Source organism: Helicoverpa zea, chromosome 16 (genome assembly GCF_022581195.2).
Source record: "Helicoverpa zea isolate HzStark_Cry1AcR chromosome 16, ilHelZeax1.1, whole genome shotgun sequence".
Lineage (NCBI taxonomy): Eukaryota > Metazoa > Arthropoda > Insecta > Lepidoptera > Noctuidae > Helicoverpa > Helicoverpa zea.
Window position 1 is genome coordinate 6,857,566 of NC_061467.1, and position 17,475 is coordinate 6,875,040.

The 17,475-nt window shown below is 35.5% G+C and overlaps 1 protein-coding gene across 1 annotated transcript in view; it reads right to left on the reverse strand.

The window, feature by feature from the left end:
* LOC124637802 (protein singed wings 2) overlaps window positions 1-17,475 on the reverse strand; it is a 53,313-nt gene that overhangs the window by 17,809 nt on the left and 18,029 nt on the right. Inside the window, exons 4-6 of the mRNA XM_047174468.1 lie at window positions 12,311-12,473; window positions 7,081-7,238; window positions 3,860-4,033 (exon numbers count right to left, since the gene is read on the reverse strand). Of these exons, the coding sequence (XP_047030424.1) occupies window positions 3,860-4,033; window positions 7,081-7,238; window positions 12,311-12,473 (495 nt within the window). The remainder of the gene's footprint in view (window positions 1-3,859; window positions 4,034-7,080; window positions 7,239-12,310; window positions 12,474-17,475) is intronic.

Genomic DNA, 17,475 nt, shown 5'->3' on the forward strand with positions numbered 1-17,475 from the left:
AGAAAACATCAACGATATTCAATCGTTTTCATTGAAAGATTTTAAATTACGTAGTCAACTGCTCATAGATTTTTAACTGCATACAATGCTTACCTACTAATATTATAAATGCGTAAGTTTGTATGTCTGTCCGACATTGACGCTTAAACTACTGAGTTGTTTTAAATGAACAATGGTACCTACACAGATAGTCTAGAGCTTGAGAAAGGACACAAGGTAACTTTTTGTCCAGATGCTGGAAGTCGGCCCGAGTTGGGGGTGGAATCGCTGGAAACAGATAGTATTCAACTAAATTAAATCACAACTAGTGTTTAAAGAACTCTCAACATTCCGTTTTAATCAACATTACTAACAATTTACTTTGTTTTCTGTTGATTTAACTTTAGGTGATCTTCACACTGCCCCGCATCACGCTGCATCTTGCGTGTCGACGCACCTACGCGCGTTCCTGCGGGAGTGCAGATCTGCATCATCGTGCGGGTTTTTTGCGCACTCACGCGCGTAGGTGCGTTTTGTAAATTCACGCACAGCGGCTCTCATCGAGTTCCATTTTCAAATATACACGTCACGCCCATTCAAAATCACGCGCGGCACTGCGGGATTCAGTGTGCCATACCTTGCGTCTCGCCCCGCACCTACGCGCGGGGCTGCGTGTTTCTCCGCGTGTATGCGCGTGATCCGCATGAACGCGCGTGGATGCATTTTCAGTGTGTTGGACTATGCGTGTTTTCCATACAAACGGAGATATTTACAAGCAACAGAAAAAAACGCATCCACGCACTACGCTGCATCATGCGGGGCAGTGTGATAATCGCCTTACAGGGCTTCCTTTAGAAATTACTTAGCTTTCAGCAAATTTTATAAACTTTGAAATATTTGTAAAAGTTTCATGTAAGAAATTATTATGAAACCCGAAACTAATTAGCTTGGACCATTAAGCTTTTGGGCACGCCAAATTAATGGTGTTTACGGAAAACAGTACACTCTTGATGTCGTTAATTACTTAGTCTATTAATGGCTTTACCTACATAAAAATTAGGACTAAGGCGCAAGTTCACCCACAACATAAACGTGTGTTTACTGTGAATTTTGATATTGAATTTTCTAAGTATTTTTTTTTTAATAAAAAGGACGAAACGTACGATGTAACGAGGTCCAAATCCAAGTCGGTGAACTTGAACCTCTGTTATGTGATAGTGGCAAAAACGACTTTAAAAATAAAATATTATTTTATTTAAGATTTGATTACAAGTTTTACAATAGAATGTAGGAATAGAACTCCCTTACTTTAACTTAAGGGCACGTATTTATATGAAGAAATGAATGGAAAAGTAAATAACAACTTAAATAATCACTATTGGCTAATTACTTAATAACATCCTTTGAGAACAGTAAATAGTTGTAACCTAAATGAGGTACATTAGATATTAATAACACATTATACAAATCGTTAGTGAAATAGAGTTCAAAGATTGAAAGATAAATGAAGTAAACAATATTGACAATGTAAAAATAAAGTACAAGTAGGTATATGAGAAGAAAAGGTAAATAAGCACATAGGAAGGAATGTTATATTATATAACACCTCAACTAAAATAATAACAAAAAAAATAGTTTTAAAAACTACTAAACACGCTAGTCATGTATTGTCATCAGAACTCAGAGCATCAAACTTTCATCCTAAGTAGATCAAATTAAGACCGGGAAGTAGATCAAATAAGATTCCAAGATTTTCTTACATACATAGTTAGGTGAAGCTAATATACCTAAGCGTGTTAAAAAATAGCACTTAAAAGCAAAGTATTCATTATAGTAAATTAATGTTGTAGTTTTCCAATACAGTGGGGTCGATTTCCAATCTCATTTGTTTACTTGATAGTTTGTATATTGATATTAACTTCAAGTACTACTTGACGTGCCATATTTTGTGCTTAATTGGTTTCTAGTAGAATTTAATTAGTTTTATATTACGCTGTATTATGAGAGTGCGCAGAATTAAAACGGAAAAAATTGTTTCATTTTATAAAAGTAAAGTAATAAAATTAACACATAGGTACGTTATATTTTAATTTTAATATATTTTATTTGTTCATTTTCTAACGACTTTGAGAACATTATTTTAGTTAATTACTACAATTGTTTAGTTGTTTTCAGTGTATTTAAAGTAACGTTATTAATGGCTATTTTACACCACCCACGAGTGTTTCGTGAGCTTCCTGTAAGGCAGGTGAAAACAAAACAATCAATATTCATTAAGAACCAAATAGTACATAACGATAAGGCTAACCTACAGTATAATGTGGCAGCTTATTCCAAGTTGAATCATATTATTGTGTCAGTTTAATAACTGCTGTATATAATGCAGATATAAGCCTTATGATAATGCAGATAATTTCAAAATCCGTCTAGCATTTAGTACATTAATGTATTCTCTTTTTAAATATTTTGTTACCAATTTGCTCCCTCACTTATTTCCCATAGGAAATAATTACAAAAAACTAAATTAATTCATCGAACGCGCTGTGAAATATTTTTCTTTTTAAAACTTATCACATCTTGACTCGAACCTTTTAATTAGTTTCAGTTGTTTACCAGCGCGAACGCTTTAATTTGTTCCTAATAGTTTCTCATTTCATCATAGTGAATCAGTAACAGTTTATTTGCAACGAGCTTTTAAATTATTTCTTTAATAATTATTAACTCGCAGCGGCATCAAAAGTTGCCTTGTGACATCAAACTGTGTGAAAATTTCCGACCAAAATAAAAATAAGTTTTTGTTCAACCATAATCGATGAACTGAATATTGCACACAATACCTACACGGTTTAGCCTACAAGCTATCCCGATTACAATAATTTTCAATAATCAATAATTTAATTTACAATAATGATGAGTCTCATTAAATGGCAATGAACAATGTACAAATCGCATAGATATTATAAGCGAGGACTTCTAATTGGCTCTCTGTCGACTAAGACTTTCTTCGATTGTTTAGTTTTTGTTTAGCTGTACGTCCTCCATAGTGTACTAAATAAATAGATAAAAATAAGTCTTTGTACTCCTTCAAATAAAAATGGGGACAATGAAAACACTCAGCGTGCACCCTTATTACATTTTTGAGGATCCAATTGACATATCTTTGCCAAATTAACTCTCATTTGATTGATATGACTTCTGATATCAATGGGGAGAAGGTATTGCAATAGGTACCTACGTAGGTAAGAACATTGTACATTACATGTACAGTCAACTTCAGGTCAGTCATAACAGTTTTATAGGAAAATCGTACTTATTACTATTGAGTTAAAGTGCATGACAGTTAACACTGATGTGCGGTCTACCGTACCTATTAAAGGTAGAATTATACGTAAATGATCATATTAATTTATGAGGTTGTGCAATTTAACATTTGCAATTTCAGGTTTGGGGTAAAGATAACAGTCATTTATTCAAAGTAGGCTGAAAATCAGAATTTTTTAAAGGTCAAGTTTACAAAAGACAGCACCCAAAGCGCCCGCCCGTCACCACTTCCTACGTGTTTTTGGTGGGAAGATGAAATGGGCATACTTTACAGCAACACAATTCTGTCTGTATGGTATGGTGTAAACAAAATAATAGTGAGAACTATACGAATTTTCGATTGAAACATCGATCGGTAATTGTTTAAAAATCATTTTACGCTGACCACGCCGCCGCAACGCAGCGCTCAGAATCTTTCCATTCCTCGTCAAAAAGCATCTATTTTCGTTAGAGATTTTGTTCTTTACCTGTCAGATTATTTCACAGGTAAAATTAAAGTGCGATTGAAGTGAAAATGTTATGTTACATGAAACATCAAAAAATCTTCGTACCATTTTACCTTGTTGCCCTCAAGCCGAAGCGTGGTGGTGTCGGGAGGTAAGGCTGGTGGTGGATTCTCCAGGTCCTTGTTGGAACAGTTGACGGTTATAAGAGGAATGATGGCCCCAGCTGCATTAGACACCACGTGTGTCATCGTACACTCGCATGGATCTGGACATGTCTCGCGGATCGTCTGTTGAATATTTCGTATTATTATTTTCATATAGGTAATGTAAAACAATAAGTTTAGTTAGTAAAATAATAATGTGTGCCTAAGTACCTACATCATACAACAAATCCTGCTAAATAATTATGCTAATAGGTACATAATTAATGTTACTCGAGCTACATTATTGGCCGTTATTATAGACCAACTAGGTCAGAAGTTTTTAGCCATTAGGAGTCAACCTTACGTCACAATATAGAAGCCGGGTACCTAAATAAGCTAGCTACAATTAAAACCCTTTCTAGGAAACCTTGTGTACCCAAATATACGTATAGTAAATATTTAGTTATCTATGGAAGGCATAATGCCCATATGTATACCTACTTATGTAAGTTTTCTTAAAACAACTGTTTAATATAAATTTTCACGTTCAAACTTCAAAGTAAACTATAGTTCTAAGAAAAACGGACTTACGTATGTTATCGTTGAACTTGGGTCTAACTAAGTAAAGCAAGCAATCGTAAAAGTTACAAACAAAACCTTGAGTATAATCAGTAATTTACGTAATCGACTTTAGCTGCTAAGCATTGCAAACATTGGTCGTGAATTAATTAACGTATGTTGAACTTCGCCAAAAAGTTGAGGCGAAAACAATGGCAATTCGAATGAAATTTTTTATTTATTTTCTCAATTAAGTAGCTGTTTATATAAAACTTGATTTGTGAATGCCAAAGTTTAAGTCGCATGGCTTCTTGTTTGGCGAAAACAATTACATTACTGCCGTTGTAAATACGAATTTAATCTATAGGTAGAGTTTCTTGAAAAACTTCTTTCCATGCAGAGAAAAATCTATATTGTTTAATATTATTTTGATTACGTTCAATAATCGAAAAGTGCCTATTTAAAAAAAAATGCACTGCTACCGTCGGAAAACTTTAGCGGGAAAAATAAGAAACTAATTACGAAGTTTTCAGCAGCAGTTTTAAAACACTCCACTTTAAAGTTATAGTTTGGTAAACTAAGTTACTTTAAGTGCATACTAGCTCTGCGATCAGTTAATTGAAAGGTTCAACTACAAATTAAGTGAACCATATGAGCATTACTAAAGATTTATTTAAGGAAATAAAAACAGCGTCCTTATCTCTTGAAAAATGAACGCATTTACTTGAAAAAAAAAATTACGTGTTTTCTGTAAGTACCATAAAATAAACTGTGAGCTTTGTATTCTAAATGTCTTATTTTTCTTCGTCAACAAACGTAACAATATTTTTAATTCCTAAAGAGACGCAATATGATGCACAGTAAACTCGTGTCTAGTCTAATTTACTCATCATAAATACCACATGACATGTTCACAATTTACTATTTCAAGATCAGCTACTAAATCTTTCTTTGCAATATGACACATTTGCAGACAAAAACAAGATAACATCGAATTTATCGGATTAAGAACGCTGATATTCACACGTATGGAATTCACAAATCTCATACATATATCCATTAAAGAAAGATTGATAGACGGATAAACATAGTTTCTGAGTATTGATCTGCATAAACATCTGATGTCTGAATCTTATTTAGTATCTTATCTAATTCTGAGTAGTAAATGTATTGAATACCTGTCGCACGTTCATGATATGTCTTGATAGCTTTGATTCAAAACCAACAGATGTGGTAAAGAATCCTCAAAATTGAATATGTACTGACATACATAGAATACGCTTATCAACAGCAACATAAAATGCGACTGTAGTCAACACATACATATCGCTTTTGCTGACCTTAGTACCAAAGATTATCAAAATATGTACATACAATAGGACAAACACAAATAAGAACTGAAATTGCATGACAAGTTACTCAAATGGTTTACATAGCAACAAGCAAACTTCCGACGACACAATAGCAATGCTTAAAATAGCAAAATTGTTCTAGACAATACTTTAAAGTCAACAAAGTATATACGGCAGTATTCATACGTCTTGGATAACACTATTATACAGTCATAAAGATTCCAAAAGTCTAAATGCGAACTCTTTATCACAAACTGCTTAAAGATTAAGAAACATTATTAACAGATTAGGAAGCAAACAGCGAGAACAAAGCGAGCGACTATTGTCTTAATGAGGTAATGCCCGAAAACGTGAACATTTGTTTTATCGGAAGATATAAAAAGGCCTTGGCCAAGGCCTGCCAGGGCAAGATTGTTCGAAAGAGTTGCCGCGGCCATATTATATAAAGGGCTTAAGAACGAATATGATGGGTTTTAGTCAATAAGAGTCTGAAGTCATTTGACGATTTCCCACAAATAGGTATAAACGTATAAGGTATAAGGGAAATGTCACGTTAGTAGATTTGGAGAGAATTGTTCAACATAATGTATACCTCTCGTACTCATACAATTTGTTATCTATGCACGGTCTTGTCAAACGGATTATTAGTTTCTAGGTAGTACATTTTGTTTTTAAAATCAGGGATTCATCACAATGTTACGTAGTGTCTTATCGAAACAGAAGTCAAGGCCATACTTATCGTGTTACGCAGCATAATTATTACTCAAATCATAACTTTCTTTATGTTATAAAACAAAACTTTTAATTGAACACAATTGCCTATATTTTGTGACATCGTTAAAACTTAGACTGATAATAATTAATCACTTCAAATCTCGAAGTTTTTTTTTCTAATGTAGGTACCTTGTACGATATTTTGAAATTCACAGGGTTGAACTTGAAGAAAACTTCGTGCTTACCACAAATTCAGTGCCCATTTTGTAAACAAAATCGTTGAAAACAATGTAAATCGATGACCTATGAGAATCCAGTTCGGATAATTATGTTAATGATATGATAATCCAATTGGATTCCTCGTAAGTGTAATTAACCATAGACTTCAAAAGTGTTAATTTTAGTAGCAAACAACGTCTACTAAATGTCGAACGCGTCAATAAAATGTAACTTTCTTGGTTCTTCTCCATGAGACCAACTCATTGGAACCGAGCAATAGTTTGACGTTTCGAAAGAGCTTTTATGCCAATTTGAAATAAAAAAATTGAGTTTGAGTTTGAAACTTACTTTTATAATATCCATGACTTTATTCAGTGGCTTCCCTCGGTACAGTTGTTGGTGACAAACAAGTTCATCATAATCTACGATTTTTCTTCTAATTGTTCCGTTTTCTGGCTCCATCGCCAACCAGTCAAGACCTCCGTCGCTGCAGTCCCAACTGTTACCTGCCAATCATTAAATCACTTAGTAAAGAGTTATGTTGTTTAACGAGGTTCGTACAGGTTCAACCAGACCACGGGACTATAGAGTCTCGGATTTTTGGAAAGCGAAGGTGGGGCAGAAGCCAAAACGCTGAAGCCCTTTTGAGACAACTTTAATGAAATGGTGACACAAAACCGACGATCATCCCTCATACAGGTTTATTATTGATACATCAAAAATGTTGACAATATTATTTCAACCCAAAAACAAAATATACATACTTTACAAAAGCTAAATTATGAGTGGTTTATGTTTTTGACAAGCTTGTTGCTGTTGAAGTGGTCATAAAGTATTAGGTACAAAATATATGACAGGTTCCCATAAAGTGTGGTACTTTAATACACTGATTACAAAACAATGGTGCTTTCTATTGAATGAATAAGTAACACATGTTTGAGCCCTCGTGAAGTCATTAAAAAAAGTAATGTAAAAAGGCACGTTCTAAATTTGTACAAATAACGCTTCATTGAACTTTGAATCTTACGCTCGTACAGTTTCAATTCATTTATTAGTTTCCAAGAATCTCTCGTATTTCGTCGGCTCTACTTGGAAAAGGAACACCGTTGACACCGAAGTGCATCGTGTCAACTGATATTATTATCAAAGACTTTTAACTTGAGAACTTGAAAATCAAGAACTGAAATATCGAACCAAAAGTTTATATTAAAAAACTTCTTTGCTTTTACTTTTCTAGTATCGTTAAAAGTTTTAGCAGTTTCTTTTGTAGTCAGTATCCTTACTCAAAGAAAATGGATGCCTAGCTACCATATTCCGTCACCGAATTTTTTTTATTCTTTCTTCAAAATTATACGCTTAGCATTAAGCTCTAAATTTATCTATCTCTAACTAAAATGTTCTTCATTTAAATTAACCAGGAAATCGCTATAGCAACTACCAAGTAGAAAATCCAAGTTATTAATTTTCGACACCCACTAACTTTGATTTCAATTTATTCGTGCTGAAATTCAAGATTTATAAGTGAGTAAATACTTAGGCATGATGGTTTGTGAATAAGGAAATAGCTTAAAGTATGAAATAAAAATGCAATTTTTTTAAAATAAATATCCTAGGTAATCTCAGAAACAGGCAACTAGCGCGAGGTAAAGCGAGAATCTCTGACATTCCTGAAACCTTTGAAAAAAATAACTTTTGTTCCTTTTTTTGAAAAGGAACGCCACAACTCTCAAACAGTTGACAAACGGAATATTTTAAAACCGTTGCCATCATTTAATTGTATAAAAACTTGTTTATAGTACTTTATGCACCTAGAAAAGACTGGTGTACCTATTATTGTCAACGCTTTTTACTTTGAATAATTATTATTTTCAACTTAAATATAGATTAACATACAACAAATCCTTTTTTGGCATTCGAGTGAGCTCTACTTCTATACTAATATATAAAACCATTGTATGTTTGTTTGTTTAAATCGAATACACTCCGGAAATACTTAACCATCATCATCCTCCGAGCCTTTTCCCAATCATGTTGGGGTCGGCTTCCAGTCTAACCGGATTCAGCTGAGTACCAGTGCTTTACAAGAAGCGACTGCCTATCTGACCTCCTCAACCCAGTTACCCGGGCAACCCGATACCCCTTGGTTAGACTGGTGTCAGACTTACTGGCTTCTGACTACCCGTAACGACTGCCAAGGATGTTCAATGACAGCCGGGACCTACAGTTTAACGTGCCATCCGAAACACAGCCAATGGAGTCTAAGATATACTTAGAAAGTACATACAAACTTAGAAAAGTTGCATTGGTACTTGCCTGACCTGGGATCGAACCCGCGCCCTCATACTTGAGAGGATGGTTCTTTACCCGCTAGGCCACCACGACTTTTTAATACCGGAAATACTTAACCAATTTGAATAATTTTGTAACTGTTACGAAGCTACACTATCATGGTGGCCTAGCGGGTAAAGGACCAACCTCTCAAGTATGAGGGCGCGGGTTCGATCCCAGGTCAGGCAAGTACCAATGCAACTTTTCTAAGTTTGTATGTACTTTCTAAGTATATCCTGCAATAACACCAATGACTGTGTTTCGAATGGCACGTTAAACTGTAGGTCCCGGCTGTCATTGAACAACCTTGGCAGTCGTTACGGATAGTCAGAAGCCAGTACGTCTGACACCAGTCTAACCAAGGGGTATCGGGTTGCCCGGTTAACTGGGTTGAGGAGGTCAGATAGGCAGTCGCTCCTTGTAAAGCACTGGTACTCAGCTGAATCCGGTTAGACTGGAAGCCGACCCCAACATAGTTTGGGAAAAAGGCTCGGAGGATGTTACGAAGCTACACTATCTGGGGCCTTTAGCCGTAACATATATACTCCTATCAAATAATGCGAAGTCTTAAACAATGCGAACCGCTCTACACAATCATATTAAATTCTCTTCATGTGGATAAACGGGATACCTGTCTGTATCCTTTAAAAATGTGTAGGTACTTATATAATTCTTTCCAAGAACCAAGCTTGTGGCCGACTCTTTCATTTTATTTACTCAGCACAAAATATGTTTTTCTTTGCATTACTTAAAGTATTTAAAGGAATACGAGAAATATTTACTTAAACCTTTGAAGTTACATCGGCAAAGGTCGCAAGAAATACTGAGAAGAGGAAATAGCTTAGCTTATACATTGCTTAGTTTTTGAGGATAACTAACCCCACTTCAGGTTAGGTAATTAATGTTCATGTAAAAATACAAGCAAACTGTCCTTATCGCCTTTATTTTATTTAAAGAAAGTAGATCAGCTGATGTCATTGAAACAATCCCTATAAGTAAATCAAAGCCAGCCAACGATTTGTTGTGATTTCTAACAGCTGTTATTGTGTAACTTTGATTTTATTTACATACTAGCTTCTGCCAGCGGTTTCACCCGCATCCCGTGGGAACCTCTGCACGAACCCGGATAAAAAGTAGCCTATAGCCTTCCTCGATAAATGGGCTATCTAACACGAAAAGGATTGTTCAAATCGGACCAGTAGTTCCTGAGATTAGCGCGTTCAAACAAACTCTTCAGCTTTATAATATTAGTATAGATTTGAACGAGCTCATCACATAAATTAGATGGAAGTATATGTATTTACTACGGGACGCTGACGGGAACTAACGACTCGTAACGTATAGCTTTTTCAACTTTGATCGTGAGTGACATTCTTTTGTCACCGAAATAATTTCCCCTTGGGCAATACGGTCTTTAAGAAGGCTAAGAAAAAGCACAATACTTAGCAAATTGAAAAGAGTATAGTCTAAAAACTAATCACGAGACAACAAAGTTACTGGAGTACTGGTTTACCAAATAAACTAATACAGATTTCAATAAACGTATTTCAATCTGACAGTCTTTTCATCGTTGTGGCATATACATATGTACGAATGAGGCTCTATGCCTAAACAAACAAAGTATTAGTTCCAGCGAACAGATTCATATTCAGCTACTAATATTAAAACCATGTTCCCATGAATCTCGCATTAAATGATCCAATAATATACTAAAGATGAAGATGTGTTTCCTCATGCGTGAATATCATATCATGGAACAATTCCATTGGGAAAGAGCACCTGGTAATAATCTCTGCCGCAATAAATGAATAAAGTTACGTACAGTCATGTGAACATATAAAATTGTTAGGATTAAATGACAACCGTTAAGTCATTATAAGAAAAAAAAATAATAATTATCAACAAAAATGAGCCTTTTCTCACCTATGTTGGGGTCGGCTTCCAGTCTAACCGGATTCAACTGAGTACCAGTGCTTTACAAGGAGCGACTGCCTATCTGACCTCCCTAACCCAGTTACCCGGGCAACCCAATACCCCTTGGTTAGACTGGTGTCAGACTTACTGGCTTCTGACGACCCGTAACGACTGCCAAGGATGTTCAATGACAGCCGGGACCTACAGTTTAACGTTTTGATGTGTTCACCTACTTATGAAGCTACCTACGTAGAAGTTGAATAAGTGATTCTTTGCAAGTACATGCAGAATAAAATGTTTATATCATCGGTTTATTTATTAGCACATTCCTCATGTTTTGCCAAGGTGTCATGAAACCACGTCATTAGAAATTGAAGTAAATTCAATTGATGGCTCATAAATCAACCAAGTTTTAAATAAAATGTCAGAAGATAAATTGGCATTGAAAAGGTCAAACTGGCATAACTTTTTTCTAAAGAACCGATGATAATATCCCCGTCGAGATAAGAGTTCCATCACTTTCAGTACTAAGACTTGATATCTCGAGTGATGTCTGGAATCCATGTAAGCATTCTTATAACTTGTTCCACTTACCTACTAATCAAAACAACAAAAATAGAAAAACAAATGAAAAATAGCAGACAAAAATAAATGAAACAAAATATAGGTAAGTTAAATAATGTTTATACGAAGTTGTTTTGATATAATCGAGGGTATTAACCCAATAGGTCACATGAGGCCAATGCGAATGAAGTAATCTGTATTTTTGTGCAATAATCTTTGTTTTGCACGGATGTTATGCCCTTTACTGACTGATTCTTTATATTATCGAATCGTCAACTAATTTCATTTTGTACGTTTTGCTTACCTATACACATTTATAATAAAATAAACAGTTATTTTTCATTCGCTATCGATGCTTTTTAGCTGACAGTTGGCCGCATTTACAATAGCAGGAAAACTTTCGGAAAACATATCTTCCATTTATCTTGACGCCCAACTTACCAATAAATACTCGTAATACATAGTTGATTTAAGCTGCAACTATTACGATACTTAATACACCTATATTGATAATTTTGAGGGATTTAACGAGTTCAAGCTACATCACTGCGGTCTTACGTTCACCTTGCCCATGAGTCATAATATGATACACACCGATTGCTTAACCATAAGGCCCGCAGTACACGGACCGCTTGAAGCAGTTAGGGGTCCATTGAACTGTGCAGTCGACAGCTTGAAGCTGTCGACCCTGACTGCTTCAAGCGTGTATTGAAGGCCTAAGTCATTTTCAAAAAGCAAATCATTAATCTGCAATTAAAAAGTTATTTCTCACCTGCTAACCGAAGGGTCTGTAATTTCCTAGGCCCCGTCAACAGAGAGGACTTGATATGTCTGAGCATGTTCCACCGAAGGTCCATCTCTTGGAGTTCAGGCATATCCATCACGATCTCAGGAGGCAGCTCCCACAGTGACATCAGACCATGGACTGCGAGCTTCTGTTAGGAAGAAAAATACATTGTTATTGTTATTAACAACGTTCAATTGGTTTAAAAAAAAAAGTCGTGGTGGCCTAGTGGGCAAAGAACCAACCTCTCGAGTATGAGGGCGCGAGTTCGATTCCAGGTCAGGCAAGTACGAATGCATCTTTTCTAAGTTTGTATGTACTTTCTAAGTATATCTTAGACACCAATGACTGTGTTTCGGATGGCACGTTAAACTGTAGGTTCCGGCTGTCATTGAACATCCTTGGCAGTCGTTACGGGTAGTCAGAAGTCAGTAAGTCTGACACCAGTCTAACCAAGGGATATTGGGTTGCCCGGGTAACTGGGTTGAGGAGGTCAGATAGGCAGTCGCTTCTTGTAAAGCACTGGTACTCAGCTGAATCCGGTTAGACTGGAAGCCGACCCCAACTATGTTGGGGTCGGAAAAGGCTCGGAGGATGATGAACGTTCAATTGGTTTACATGAGATAAATTGTTTTCTGAGGCCAAAGCCCTATGTGTCTCTGTATGTCTTAATTGATGTAACTGTTTAAGTTTGAGACTGCGACAAGCAGAGCACATAATATTATGGGAAAACACATTATCAATTAATAAAACTTCATTAGAGATAAAGATTCAATGAGTCTAATTTAAAGTCTTGATGTGTAATTTACCTTCATTTCTTCTCTGTATGAGAAGAGACCTGTGCCCTCCTTACACATCAAGTATATTTTTATCATATTTATGTAAGAAACTTATTACCAGCAAATACAAGACTATCATCTCCAGGGAGATGAATGTTCATTTCCCTCAGAAAAATATTCTGAAGAAAAGCTATTTTGTATAGGTTATGGCAATGTAGATATGTCTACTTATAGAGGTATCGAAACAAGTATGTATCTACAAATATACATACATATATGTAAATTCTAAGGACCTTATTGTGTTTTTTTTTCTGAATCAGTAGTCTGGTAAGTTTTAGTGTTCGTTCAAACAGACCGGCTCGGAGAGCATCGGCGCGCATTTTTCTTCACACACATACCGGAGCCGATCGGCTGCGCGAGCATTAAAGACCAAGCAATCGGAGTCAAATGTCGAGAAAAAGTACGCGATCGAAGCCGGTCAGCTCTTCTTGTTATTTCACACCAAGCGCCTTCGAGCATTCTCACACAAGCAGTGCACATACAAAAATAAACCTCACTGCAAATACTAAGGACCCTTAATCGGTAAAGTAACTCGTTGAAATAAAAACAAAAGATAAGCAACATATGAATATACTGCATTCTGCTTCTCACGTACTTCATAATTTTGGCTACAATCAAAATTGGACCATGTACACAGTTAATTGTAGTTCATTTCGCAATGAAGATGTACGGTATGTGAGTCACATCGTCATGGCTAAACAGTCGTATGCGAGCTGTTTATTCTGTCCAATTTTGAGTTCCAGTGGATCCACATACCCCCTTGTTGGGCAGATGCGCATATCATTAGACCCAAATGAATGGGAAAACACTAAGGCCCAAGCACACCAACAACATAAATGAAACTTTTACATCTGCTACTATGTACTAGCTTCTGCCCGTGGCTTCGCCCGCGTCGAGTTCGGTTATATCGCGTTTCCAACAGAATTCTTCAAAGGTCCAGGATAAAAACTATCCTATGTTCTTTCTCAAGGTCAACTCTATCTCTGTACCAAAATTTATTAAAATCAGTTTAGTGGTTTAGACGTGAAAGCGTAACAGACAGACAGAGAGAGAGACAGACATTTATAATATTAATATTAGTAGGGATTCTCAAAGTAAACACTAAGCAAAAAATTGTTTTAAGGTAAACGGGAAAAAATCGTCGGTCTACCTAACCACTTTCTAAATGCATATCGATGATATCAACGTTGTACAGTTTCCAAGGTTCATTGGTCAAGCGAGAATAAATAAAAAAAGTTTTTGCTGTAAACAATGACACGTATTCAATAAAACTAGTATTCTGTCTGATTATACAAACAGATACATCAATTTTATTTAAATCGTTTGTGTATTTACTTGCGTACCTATCAAATATTGAAACTTGATTAAATGTAGCACAATGTTTTGGACAGAGTTGTAGGTTCCTTAACTCTCATCATGCCCTCATCCCGTCACACAAGTTGGTGCTGCATGAGTTCATAATTGCATATTATAATCATCGGCAAGGATAATGAGCCCTGACCTTCACCTGCGCAGAAGTGATTTATTGGTTTATTGCCATAACTGTACAGTGCGCAATGCGATCCCCACTCTTCCGCCGAGAGTTATCCGAGCCGATAACTATATCTTTGTAAGCGTAAACTCAGCAGCGCTCAGTAGTAGCCAGTACGTAAGGGCCAAGTCATTCAGTCATACAAAGGCAATGTGTGTGGGTATTTACACACACCAGTTGAAATAAAACATCCAGATACACTGTTTTAAAATGGTACTACCAGCCTACTGTGTAACTATTTACTTACGTATTATATATTATAAGCATAAAGAGCGAATACGTACCAAAAAGACCAAAATACGAATTAAGATTATTATTCTGCACTGACCGGCAGTTCGTTGCACATTCTTTATCGGCCATTGCCCCTCATGCGTCATGCATTTACGCATCATTTACGGCGCGGCTTGTTCCCATATACTTCTACCACTACCACCATATTCTTAGACCTTGCGATTGCAATGAAATACAAAGGCTGCTACTTTCTTTAAATAATACAAAAGCTGTTGGTTATGATGAAATTTCAACACAGATTCTAAAGTTGTGTTCATTAGAATTAGCACCAGTGTTATCGCAGTTGGTAAATTTATCATTTGTAGAAGGACGTTTTCCTACTCGCTTAAAAACTGCAATTGTTAAGCCTGTCTTTAAAAAAGGTGATAGTTCTAAAATTGATAACTACAGGCCAATCAGTCTTATACCTATAATCTCGAAACTTTTTGAAAAGGTTATGCACAAGCGAATATCTACATTTTTGGAAAAACATAATGTCCTTAAGAAAGAGCAGTATGGATTTCAAAAAAATAAATCAACTACTCTGGCTTGTTTTAATTTAATAAAAACTATAGTTAATGAGATTGATGTCAGGAAAAGAGTATCTGTAATCTTCTTAGATATGTCAAAAGCGTTCGATTTTGTTTCGCATAAACTATTGCTATCCAAACTTGAACGTTATGGCATCCGAGGTCAAGCACTAAAATGGTTGGAATCATATTTGGTAGATAGAAAACAGTGAGTTGAAATTTCTAAAATTAATAATAAAAAAGAGCTGAAGTATTTCAAATCTCACTATAAATGCAATAATTTTGGTGTACCTCAGGGAAGCATTTTAGGTCCATTATTATTTCTACTTTATATTAATGATCTTCCTGAGGCTATAAGCTGTCCATGTACACTGTTTGCCGACGATATATCAATAATTTTGACATCTTCAACTAAATCTGACATAAATGAATATATTAATGACATTATACTTCGGCCGTTCAGAGAATGCGTTCCTGACACCTATCAGTTAGTCACGACTAGTGATGGGCACAACATAACACTGAGTTCGTTACCGTTCCTTCAAAATGAACCGCCGCATTATTTTAAGATTATTTTCGTTTTAAATTGGCGGAATCATTTGTTTTATATTTTAGTTATTTAAGTGGAAACCAAAAAAAGGTAATATTCATATAATAAAATTGTTTTATTTATTCTTTGTTACAAGTACATTGAATTGAATGTGCGAACAGAATATTAATCAGACTCCGATTTGCTTGAGGAGGTGGTGTCTTCATCATCATCTTCGCCTACATGTATAATTATATTATTATCAATAACAGAATCAATCCTGATATCTCGGTCTAACAAAAGCCGGGTAATCAAATAAAAACAGATCGAAAACACTTGAAAAACGTGGTCTATGCGCACGAAACGACAACGGACGACTGTTTTAGCGTCACAAAATGGCGGCCCATAACGCCATTTGGGGTTACCATTTTTAATCTAAGTATAAAAATGCGGTTTGGTCATAGTTTTATTTTTATATTTCATAAAAGTTATAATTAAGTCTTATAGTCCATTATTTTCCAATTCTTAAAAAGAAAATCAAAACGTATTATTTTATATTATAACTGTATAAGAACAGATTACGATACTTGCCTGTTATTTTTAGCACAGCACTACAAAATATAAACCGCTGACATAACCTTGTAATAGCGCAGTATAGATTTAGAAAAATATTGTTTACCAAGTTATTTGACACTCAGTTTGGCACAAAATTATAACATTCATTGATTATTGATATAATAATGTTGTTTTAATGCTCCTCAATTGTTAAAACGGTAAACAACCAGCAAAAATATTTTTATCGTAACTGCAACGCCATTGCAAAGTTACGTCGTCAGTTCAATCGCGACGTGTCAGGAACGCATTCTCTGAATGGCCGAACTATAATACTTCAATTAGTGATATAATAAACTGGCTAAAACATAATAATTTAAAAGCAAATATCAATAAAACTAAAATAATTCAATTTGGGACATACAACACAAATTTTCTAAAACTAAATATTAATTATAATGAGGACTCCTTTTCACAAGCAGATGAGACAGCATTTTTAGGAATTGTACTAGATAAACACATTTCTTGGAAAGCCCACGTAGAAAAGGTTTGCAACAAATTAAATAAATTCGTATTTGTTCTCTACAACCTACGAAAAACTTCTTCACAAAGTACAGTTTTGTCTGCTTATCATGGCTACGTCGCTTCGTCGCTTTTGTATGGAATTGTTTTGTGGGGTAATTCAGCAGACGTGAATAGAGCATTCCGGGCACAGAAAAAATGTGTGATGGCGATCGTCGGTATCGGTCGGGAATCGTGTAAACCCCTATTCAAAAAATTAAAGCTTCTAAGTTTGCCTAGTATGTATATTTTTGAATGTGCCAAATTTGTTCGTCAGAATCCTAGCCTATTTCATAAAGCAAGAGATGTTTTTCCACGTAACACTAGAAATCCAGATAGAA